This window comes from Stegastes partitus, unplaced genomic scaffold (assembly GCF_000690725.1).
Source record: "Stegastes partitus isolate 25-593 unplaced genomic scaffold, Stegastes_partitus-1.0.2 Scaffold304, whole genome shotgun sequence".
NCBI classification, from domain to species: domain Eukaryota; kingdom Metazoa; phylum Chordata; class Actinopteri; family Pomacentridae; genus Stegastes; species Stegastes partitus.
The window spans coordinates 534,471-546,209 of NW_007578035.1; the positions used below are offsets into that span (position 1 = coordinate 534,471).

The 11,739-nt window shown below is 42.5% G+C and overlaps 1 protein-coding gene across 1 annotated transcript in view; it reads left to right on the plus strand.

The window, feature by feature from the left end:
* LOC103358336 (zeta-sarcoglycan) overlaps positions 1-10,500 on the plus strand; it is a 169,547-nt gene extending 159,047 nt beyond the window's left edge. Inside the window, exon 7 of the mRNA XM_008283262.1 lies at positions 10,294-10,500. Within this exon, the coding sequence (XP_008281484.1) occupies positions 10,294-10,500 (207 nt within the window). The remainder of the gene's footprint in view (positions 1-10,293) is intronic.
* The last annotated feature ends 1,239 nt before the right edge of the window (positions 10,501-11,739 follow it).

Consider the following 11,739-nt stretch of genomic DNA (forward strand, 5'->3'; position numbering starts at 1 on the left):
TTTTTTTTTTTTTTTTCCCCTACTGCTTGCTGTTTTACCTGCGGGTAAGGCAGAATGGTGAGTGAATTAGAATGCTGGCAGGGGGTAAGTCCCTGTCGTACACACTGATGCTGTGAAAGTCTCTCAAATATGTAAACACACACATATACGCAAATCATACACAAAATTAGCACTCAAAATTGAACACCAAAGCAAACAGATAAAACCCCGCAGAGACTTACCGTCACACGCAAATGCATAAAACATGCACGCGAGCCAACTCCGACGCCTAAAAATGCACTGACACGTGAAAACGCGCAATTACTGTACATTTGTATGCGCGGATGTATGCACGCAGCGTGAACTCAGAGCACACTTTCACAGCTGCCCCCTTCTCTCTCTCGGTCTCTGGAGCCTTTCCTGTTTACTTCCAAAACTTGTTTTCATCATCCAACTCCAAGCTCTTTGAAAGTCTTCATCTATGTGGGTGCGTTTTATAAAAGAGAGATAACAGATTAACAGATACCTGCCAATAGCTGGGAGAAGGGGGATGCTTTTCAAAAGGTGCGATTAATGTCAGAAAATGTATTAGCCTACACTTCACACTCCCCGAGGCGATCGTCATAGGCGTGTGTGTATTTGCGGATCCGTCAGCGTGATGCAACTCGGTCTCGGTCTTTCGGCGTGTGGGGGCTTTTGTGTCTCTCTGTCTCTTATTTGTGCTGCCGTCTGTCACAGCATATGTTCCACCACTTCCTATGTGTCGTTGGTATGTATGCGCGCCACCGTTTGAGTCTCTGTTCTCGTCTACCTGTACAAGTTTGTGTGAATGCATTCGTCTGTGCCTGCACCCTATGTGTGTGTATGTGTGTGTGTGTGTGTGTGTGTGTGTGTGTGGTACAGTAGAGCAGACTGATATTGCTTTATGTCCCCGCTACATCTGGGTTACCGCACTCTCAGTCTCTCTCCAGCTTCTGTCATTTAGTCCATTGTCAGCTCCCATTCCAGCGTCTGTCCATTCAACAAGCCTAATGGTCTGTGTAATACACTCAGATAGCTTCACAGCCTCCCACCTATTTGTGTTGTTGCAGTGTGTCTATGTGTGTGTGTGTGTGTGTGTGTTTCATGTGTAAGTGCAGAGGGAGCAGAGAGGAGAAGAAAAGAAGAATGGGAGGCAAGGTGAGCTAAGACCAAATGAACATAGAGGTTGAACTGTGTGTGTTTGTGTGGACAGAATCCGGTGTGTGTGTGTGTGTGTGTGTGTGTGTGTGTGTGTGTGTGATGAAATAGCACAGTTATTGTCCTTTCAACTTTCGCCACACCTCTCCCCTTCCAGTCCTCACCTCCAACAACCTCTCAGTCAAAGACGCTAAAGTCAACACTTTCTCGTATATTTCATTTTCTGGTCAGTCGGCTTTAAAGCTATCGTTACATTTTGACATTGGGAAATATGTTTCTTCGCATTCTTGCCGAGAGCCGACCGTGAGGACATTCCAACATTTGTCGACTAACAAGCATCTAACAAACTCAACCTAAATTTGTCACGATTGCCCGAACTCGCCACATTCGAGGTTGCGTCAGTCGAAGTGTCCTATATTTTGAATGAAGAGGCAGCCGCACTGCTCACATTTTCTCTGCTGAAGTAGACAGTCTGAGCTATTTAGCATTTATACACACTGTATCCGCGCACTCTCGGGGATTGCTTCCGCACAGACACACAAAATAAATATATAAAATTCTAAATATATAAATGCCACAGCTCCAAGAGGAATCTAACTTTGAAGTAAACCGGGCAGTGATTATTTTCAACATATCGGTTAAGAGCCAGTTAGCTTTTAATCAGATGGATGGTGGCGGATGAGGACAGGGATGAGTAATGTGAAAGTAATTTTTGATATTTTTTTAACAGGTTTGATCAACCTGAGATAATTCTCCTCTAATATGCAGATGTATTTATATCTTAGTTTGACACAGTTTCAACACATGCATTCATTTGTACCAATAAAATGTGACCAAACATTTCCAAAAACCTACAAGACATTGTTTGTCATGCATGAAAAATATAACTCCTGCTTGTAAACAGACTTTTTGTCATCTTGTTCCTTTTTTAAAAAATGCATTTCTGCATCCTCCCAGCCTTCCTTTTCATCTTTCTTTCTCCATTGTCCTTCTCAAACTAAACTCCCCCACTTTTCCTCCAGGTCTCCTCCTAAACACATTCATAACATCCTTTTTTTTCTTCCTAAACTAGTCCTCAGCACGCTCAGAGCACTTGTTCTTCCCCCTGATCTCTTCCCAAAGACACTTTAACCCTCTTATCTCCTCCGCTGTCCTCCTCCTTCCACCTCCCTCCTCCTTTCATCCTGGGAAAAGCTTGTCCTTTCACTGCCGCCTTCCCCTCACGGCTCACTCGCCTCCCACCCTCTTTTTCCGTGTTTCTTAGCTGTGCCAAAGGAAATCATCCATGAAAAATGTTTTGACCCCCCATAATTGCCGCGCTCCGCATGTTCCGCATCTCCTTGATGCCGGAGTCACGTGCTTTGCTAAACTGCTGTTGGGAGGGAAATGGGTACAGACACACATCCATTCACAGTGTATGCACATACCCAGCCACCCACGCAGACTTGTGCATTTATGCTAAAAACACACAGAGGCACACACACATTCAAAAACCATGAACATATCCAATGCAGTATTTCTGCAGCACAGTGTCTGAGGATTTTATCACAGAGGGCTGTATTACATAACATATTTTCTATATAAAAATACACATTTTGTTCACTGCCTATAACTTTTTTCTAATTGTGATCTTATAAGGTGTGTCAGACAAGTTCCAGGACTGGTGTCGCAAAAGATATATTTCCAACCCAAACTACAAACAACAAGTTTTCCCCTTTCGAAGTAATCCCCCTGGAGTCTAACGCTGTTCCCCAGCCTTCTCTGCCTTCAGGCCGCCATGCACTACTGGAAGGATTCTTCCAGGATCCCCTGCAGCTCCGTCGTCACAACCATCTTGATGTCGTCCACGTCTTCAAAACGGGTCCCCTTGATGACCCGCTTGAGCTTGGGGAAGAAGAACAAACCCCACAGAGCCAGGTGGGGTGAGTAGGGAGGTTGCTCCAGCGCGGTGATGTTCTTCGGATGCATTGTGAGAAGGCGCGTTGTCATGGTGAAGCAGCCACGACTTGTCCTGCCACATATCTCCCACTGAACCAAGCAAACGCCGCAGGATCTCTTTGTAGACGTGCTGGTTGATGGTCTGAAAGGGAAGTAGTTTGTAGTTTGGGTTTGAAATACATCTTTTGTGACACCAGTCCTGGAACACCTTGTACTTGTTGCCACATGTTGCACATTCACATTCACAGAAATGTAGGTAGGATTTTGAACGAAACGTGCCATTTCTTAAATATGATTTGAATTGTTCTTCACCACTTTGGCTTTTTAAACTCTTTCAAATTCCATCTGTGTATCACCTCAAAAGACTTGCTCAAGAAACCCTATAAAGTTTTGTATTTTCATTAACAGTGCGCTACACACAGAAACCGACTCCTCAGCATGTGTGTTAACTCAGCGAAGTTACTGACCCCAGCTCCACCTTTCAATTGTTACTTATATTTTATTAAATTATTTTTATATTCTATGTAATTATGGTCTTGATTGACATTTGAGTGGAGGGGTCGAGGTCATTACAATCACTTGACACCAGACAAGTGATTATAGGCCCAGAACATCCATGAGTAGTGGGCTGCCGCTAATGATGTCTTAAAAAGAAAAGTGCTCACACTTTATATGAATTCCGTGGATTTTTTGCACTTGCATAAAGGTTTTAAAGAAACTTAGGGTTGTGCGTTCATGAACCCAGCAGCATTGTACATATTGCTTTGAGTGCACAAGGTAATTAACAATCGCATGTAGGTGTTTTTGTGGCAAACCTGCAATGGGACTTTAGTAGTCTGGTTTCAAGTCTGGTTTAGTTTGATTAAGTCAGACTTGTCCTAAAATGTGTAACTCAAACAACAACAAAAACAAATTCAAAGTAAATAAAAAAGTGCAGTCAACATTATCAGCTAACTACTGGTAAAACACCCAAACTCCTCCCAGTTGTTGGTATCAACCCATATTGAGGCCGTTCCGTTTACAAGGGCATGTCCCTGTGTAGCGTTGGTGAAAAGAACAAATTTAGACAAGGATTTATGGGCAACACTGACCTCAGAACCAAAGCCAAACATAAACAGTCAGCAGCATTTCAGTGAAAAAATGCTCCTTGGGGACGAAGCTAAAAGTTACCCAGTATACCTGATGTCTTCTAGATTGATTTTTTTTAGGACATTTCTGTTGAATTTAACATTTCGGTACTTATTGAGAGGTGATGAATACATAGAAAATATTGATTTTAATACGAAAGATTTGTCACAATATACTGTTGTCGATTAACAAATAAGAATATCACATAAATATCCGATCACGACTGATCACATGATTTCGTTTTGCATTTCAGCATTACGTATTATTAAAAATGGATTATTTTCGTATTAGATTGTAACTGTATCTACACGCATATTCAACCCAGTAGACACAATTTGCTGAATCACATTTCCCCAGTACAACCCTCTTAAGAATCACAAACCGACCAGTAAAGTACCACATTTGTTAGGATGATGGTTTTTTTTAGCCTCCACCACGCTGTCAGGGAAATGATTCTGGTTTTTGATGCAACTGCAGTGCATCACTGGATTGGCGCCTCTCTGCTACCAAAATATCACTTCTTTAGTGTGATACAGCATTTTGCACTCGGAACAAAAACAGAGCTCCTACAGTATGAAGAAAAACAGCTGTTTCACTCTTTGTTTTGCTCACACAGTTGAGAGATACAGGAGAACATTAAAAAAAACAAAAAACGATGCAATCATAAAGCGTACTACATATTAAACGCACACACGCAGGCATGTCGATGAATCCATGAAGATAAAACGCGCTCATAATCAAAAGCACTTCTTCATATCTAGTCACAAACACGAGTGTATTCACAGACACATCCTTCCTCACACACACACACGCTTGCTCTCCAACACACACACATTTACGTGTACAGACCCTCATGTACGGCTAACAACAGGCCGACCTAATACTTACAGACACTTTCATTTGGGATGAATGTCAGCACTAATCCGACCTTAAGCTACAACAAATGACTTCCACTCCCCTTCCTCTGGCTCCTTTCCCTCCTTCCATCCATCCATCCATCTGTCCATCCGCCACCTCTCTTCTTTTGTCCTTCTGGCCTGCTATGGAAACCATACATTTCTGTCTTCCAGCTTCACCTCACCTCTCACCTCCTTCATATCGATCTCTTTATCGCCTCATCCCTCCTTCTAAGCCATCATCTATACCTACTAATCGCCTTCTTCTCTTTCCAATCCCGTAATCGGCATCCTCTACCAGCCCTTCTTGTTTTCTTTCCCATCCATCCCTACTCTTTCTTTATTTTATTCTCTCCCTCCCTTGCTCCCTCGGTTTGTTACCATACCGCTACGGAAGAAAAACAGTAATTTCATCGGCATTTCCTCGCGTTAACATGTGTTCACCCATTTCTCCTTATCCCCCCCGTGCCAGTTCATTTTAGGTTTTCCTTGCTGTGGCAAGCAGGCTTTTAGAATTAGATTTGGGTTATGTTGCCAACCGTGACTGAGTCTTTTCCCCTGTAAGGCTATAACTGAGCCCTGGCAGCTTTTATTGGGGAGCCAAAGGGAAGATGACAGGTGTGCACCAGGGACCTGTTAAAGGCATACCTTGACATTTAGAAATGTAGTGTGGTATTTTCTTTTGCTTGGCACATGGGGAGAGAAGTTCACATATTCGTTTTTCACTGGCTCTTAAAGTGTCTTCTAGTCATTGTTACCATGTCTCATTAAATCCAATGGGCATGGCAGCCTAATGAGGTAACACAGCCCAAGTGCTTCAAAGAGGTTCCCTTGCCCCCCCTTTTTTTTGGTCTTACTTCAAATCCTTTTTTTTTCTGAATAATTTTTTTATTTGGACAGCAGATTTTTATTTAATATTAGCATCAGTCTAATGTTGGTTTTGTTTCATCTCGGTCTTGTTTTAGTCAACAAAAGAAAAAGATGTTTTAGTCTAATTTGTGATTCTTTCATTTAAATCACTTTTAAAGCTGCAGATCTCGCCAGTTTGGTTGTGTAGTTGTCTGTCTTGATTAGAAAGTTCTACATAAAGGTTCCAAACAAACTTTAAACTTTAAATATTTTCATCCATCACACTGAAAGTATTAGAGGTTTCTAAAGGGGGGCTAATTAGGTCAGGAGAGGCCATTGCAGCCGGCACCAACATCCATCCATCCATCCATTATCTATACATCGCTTAATCCTCACTGGGGTCGTGGGGGGCTGGAGTCTATCCCAGCTGACTCAGGGTGAAGACAGGAGACACCCTGGACAGGTCACCAGTCTATCACAGGGCTACACTTAGAGACAGACAACCAAGCACACTCACATTCACACCTACGGACAATTTAGAATCACCAATTAACCTCAACATGTTTTTGGACTGTGTGGGAGGAAGCCGGAGAACCCGGAGAGAACCCACGCTGCACGGGGAGAACATGCAAACTCCACACAGAAAGATCCCGGGTGTCCTCACCGGGACGCGAACCGGCGACCTTCTTGCTGCGAGGCAACAGTGCTAACAACTGCACCACCCTACAGCCCCCGGCACCAACAAGAACTGCTAATATGGCTTTTAAGACTAAAGCCACTTTGAATGGGATTTATTTATTATAAGGAAAGTTGGGGGATTTCAGTACTTTATGCATGTTTGGGTGATGGTAATTCCCTCCAGGGCACATGCAGTATGTATAAAATTCACAAAACAGAATCCAAACATCCTTTACTCTACACGTCAATCACTGACTGTATATAAACACTGAACTTATGAACAAGCTGAACTGAAGCCTAGAGAATGGCTTTATGGTCAACGCCAGCGAGTAGTGACAACTTAAACCCGACACATCCATCACCATCAGTAAGTTAGCGTGCAAAGAGAATGATACACATTCAACTTAACATTAAAAGTGGAAACCATGAAGAAAATAAACATGTACTTAGTGAAAAAAACAACAACTAGACATCAGAATCCCTCGAGGGTCTATGATTATCCAAAGACAAGTCGTTATTAAGGTGAGCTGAAAACATTAAAACAAGGTAACAAACAGCAGAAGTGTCTATTAAAATTGCATTGCCTACTCCACTGACAAATGACAACAAAATTATAGTCATTATGTTGCAAGTGAATCAAAATAATGAGCAGTAGACCTGACTTCACCACTGAGTGACTCACCTGGCCTGCCTCAACCAAACAGCCTGTCATTCACTCCAACCAGGCACGTCAGTCACGCCGGTCACGGCCCCCAAACATGCCTCCATTTAAAAGTTTATATTTCAGAATTACCACCAGCAGAAGGAGTAAGTGCAGCTAATGAAATGTGGAAAAGAAAATTTACTCAGCTTTTCATGAGAGAAGCTGATGCTTTTTAAATGGGAGGTTGTTGCAACCTGAGATTATTTGGAGCCGCCGCCTACTGGCCACCGAGGGTATTACACTTCAATGGCCTCGATTTCAAGCTTTGCCTGATGTCAACCTTCTCAGTTGTACAAAACAATTAATACTTCTTTTGTCTGTTTTATTTTTGACTGTGCAAAGAAGATGTCTTGGTGTATCTTAGATGAAAAAAACCCCTCTGTAGTGTTTTACTTCTTTTGTTACCTTTTGTTGTGGTTGCAGTACAAAGGGAGTGAAACAATACACGTCCACCCATTTGTCTCACAGGCTCTAACTACTGCACAAAGACAATGTTTTTGTTTTGTTTTGTTCTTTTAAATCCTCTTCTTATTTGATAATTGCTTTAACAGTACACTTTTCTGTTCAACAAAATTATATCAGATAACATCTGTCCATGCAGCACTTAATGCACCGTCTAAACGCCTCGTCACTGATATATTTAAACCACCGCCTTCTGGAGGAGAATGGAAAGCAATAATTAAGGAGTCTGAGTTCAGAGATTGAGCATCTCACAGAGTAAAGGCCGCTGGGATGACACGGACGGTATCATCCTTATGTTTACATCAGTCTGTTTTAAATGCTCTGGTTACCTGTCTATTTGTCTTCATGTTAATGTCTAATAGTTTCATTGCTTTTAGCTAAACAGCTATTTAAAGGCAACACGAGCAGCACCTCTGCTCTGCTCCATCATGCAGAGATGGAGAGTGTGTGTGTGTGTGTGTGTGTGTACACTGTATGTGTGGATGTTGTTTATATAGATCGAGATGTGCCCCGTCAGCCAATGTGAAATCATTAGTTATACTAATTGGTTCCTCACTGTTGGGGTATCTGAATCCCTCATTCCTCTCTTCTTTTTCTTGCATTCATCGCATCTCTCTCTCTCTCACCATCTTCTTCAAACTGCTTCTGATTTGACATTTTCTCTCTGTCATCCTTCTCTCATCCTTTCATGTGACTCTCTCCTTTCCACTCTCTTCTTCCCGTCTCTTTTCGCACTCATAGCTATTTTCCTCACACATTTTCACTTCCCCTCTCCTCATTGCTGAAATGAAGAACATGAATAATGGGGATACAGATGTCTGCTGAGATTACCGTCTAGCCTTGGGGTCTGTTAGAATATGTGAGAGAGACACAGAAAAAAAAAGCTGGGCTTCCTTTAGCATCGAAGAGTAAATAAATAAGCAGTCAATAGAAACTAAGATTGAGTAATGATTCTCGTTTGAAGCTCAGCTTGTATCAGTCTGAGGGCAGAGAGAATTAAGGGTCGGGAGGGAAGGAGGCCGGCCAGGGGATGGAGCAATTGAAAACACGCTGGTGGCAACTTGTGTTTTTTTCAACTGGCCCTGAGCTCGAGCTAATTAATTTTATTTCCTCAACAGCTAAAATGAAGTTTCGAGTCTTTTATCTGCTTGCCGTGCTCTTTGGTGTTTTATTATTTCGCAAACAATTGTTTGTGAATGACAGGACACATTGTCCTCCAACGCCACACCGCCAGCAGACTGTGCAGTTTCTGCCGAATTACAGACAGAGCGGCGACTCTTTCCTCGAGAAACGATGCAGTTCATCATCTCACATCAATATAAGATTCAATAAAGGATTCATATTAAGTAAGTGGATTTGATTCTGGATTTAAATTTGATGGAATTTTATCAAAGCCCCATCCATACCATCTGGGATGGTAATCTACCAATCTGCCTTCAGTCTGTCCTCGTTTTTACAATGTTAAGGTGGGAGCAGCCTCTTCAGTATGTGACCTTTAATACAGGTTTGTCTCTCGATGATTTAAAACTTATCACACATCTGTCAAATTCATCAAATCAAAAACACAAACCCCTCGACCTGCTGACTGAAACTGGACAAGTTGCAGAGATAATAACTACAGAAAACCTATTTGCAAGTTTTCTGCAATGTTTTGATGACATGAAGTCATCGAGTGCTCTCACAGAAGTCCAAACGCTGTAAATTTGATCAAAGCGATAACTTGATTTGTCTATGCAGATAAGAAATGTTTTTTTCATACTCTGCTTTTTTATTCTCATACTTATTTTATGTTACGACTAATTGGCTGCTTGTTTATCTTGAGGATGATGTCTTCTTTTTTTTTTTCTTGAATATATTCGTTTGTTTCTAGGGAATTATCCCCCCCCAAAAAAAATGAATCAGACTTTTAAAATATGTTGTATCATCTAATCCCTTTGGTAGGTTTTTAAAACTTATTAGTATGGGGGAAATATCATTATGATAAGTATGATACTACATCAAGTCTGTATGTTTTCATTCTACCCCTTGTGTCTCTCTGCCTCTCTCTCTGTTTTTTTTCCTCACTCCTCTCCCACTGATTCCCTTGCTTCTCTCTTCACCTACCTTGCCCTCTGCCTCATTCACTCCCACTCTGCCTCTTCATCAAAAGAGACCCGTTCTAAATAGAAATCCCCTTTCTGTCTCCGTAGATCTTTCTTGATGACAACCCCAGTCGACCACAGAGACTATAGTCATAGCCTACAGCGATGTGCTCTCTCTTCCTCTGAACGAACAACCCCAGTATTTTTTTTTTCTTCTCCGTTTCCTTTAAACATAGTTTTCTCCCTTTCTGTGTGCTTGTGTATTATTTTAGGTACCTAGACAGTCCATGTGAGCTCAGTCCCCTACAGCTGTAACATCAGCTTCTGTGTCATCCATTTTCATGTTTTATGGATGGCAAATCAAAGTTTTCTAAATCATTCCTCTGTTTTTTGTTCACAGATCTTTCTAGACGCCAACACGATCAGGCTGGGCAACATTCCCCTTGGTAGTGCCGTGGATCCCCTGGAGGGGGCGCCTGCAGGTACCACCTACACCAAACAGACTGTATACGAGCTGTGCGCCTGCGCCAACGGCAAGCTCTACCTTTCCCCGGCCGAGAAAGGCACCACCTGCCAAACAACCAGTAACTTTTGTCTCTGGAGCTGAAAGTGGGAGGCTGACGGACGCACGTGACACACGGACTACGGAGTTTGAAGCTAATGCTAGCCAACAGACTGAATCAACATGGATTGTGGCTTGGTGGGAAGCTAATGCCAGCTAACAGACCGAATCAACGTGGATTGCGGCGTGGCGAGAAGTTCATGTCTGTTCACCAATCAAATCGTACGGATTACAGCTTGGCAGGAAGCTCGTGGTTGCTAACAGACCAAATCAACAATGGACCGTGACTTGGTTATGAAGCCGACGCCAGCGAAAGGACTGAATCAACGTGGACTCCTGAGAGGCTATTGCCGACTCACCAACCAAATTAATATGGATTGGTCAGTAGCCAATGCTAGTCAAGAGGATGAATTGCTCGGCGGGACGCAAAAAGCCAACAAGGTTAGCTGACCCCCTCACGGACGTGGATGGGCGCTCCCCATCTGGGCCTCTCGTTGGCTGTCTATCCTATTTTTGAATTGTTGCCACGATGGTTTCTGAAAGTCACAAGGATTCCTCTTGGCGATTGCCTGAGAACAGCAAACTTTCTCACAAAAAATTAAAACAAAAAAAAAAAAAGAGTTGTGTGTTCCCATTGTGACCAAATTGTCCTGGAAAACATGCTCCTGTTTTTTTGTTAGGATAAACAGATGTGACGACGGACTACAAACTCCAACAGGGACATGCACGCGTACTCCTGGTTATCCGATGAGTTGGCTTACAGACATCGATGAGGACTTTGGTTTAACCCGATGGGTAGCTAACAAATAAATCAGGCAACGGTTTTGTCTTGTGGGAAGATAAGGCTAGCTAACGGACCAATCTATACCAGAAAGGCCTTCCCCCTCCTCCCCCTCTAGTCTATCACCCCAAACATTGACATGATCCCACTGCATTAATCTGCACCTGATAGTTCCGATGTTCTCCAAAACCCACTGTTCATAGGATGACTAATGCAAATAACTGTGCTTCAACCTCACCAGCTTTTCGCCGCATATATATAGTTTCGGTTTCGTCACATCTACTTTCACTTTCTTTTGGTTTTTTTTTTCTCTTCAGATCAAATCTTTTACTTGTTATCTCTTTGTATCCTTGTCTCTTTCCTTTCGATGTCTCTGTAGTCCTTTATCTTTCCATATTTTGCTGCTGCTCTCTTTTATCTTGTCTCCATGCTCTAGTTATTTTCGTTCTGTCTATGCACCTACTTGCACTGGACTGGCAAGAAAAATGTCATTCTGCCTATCC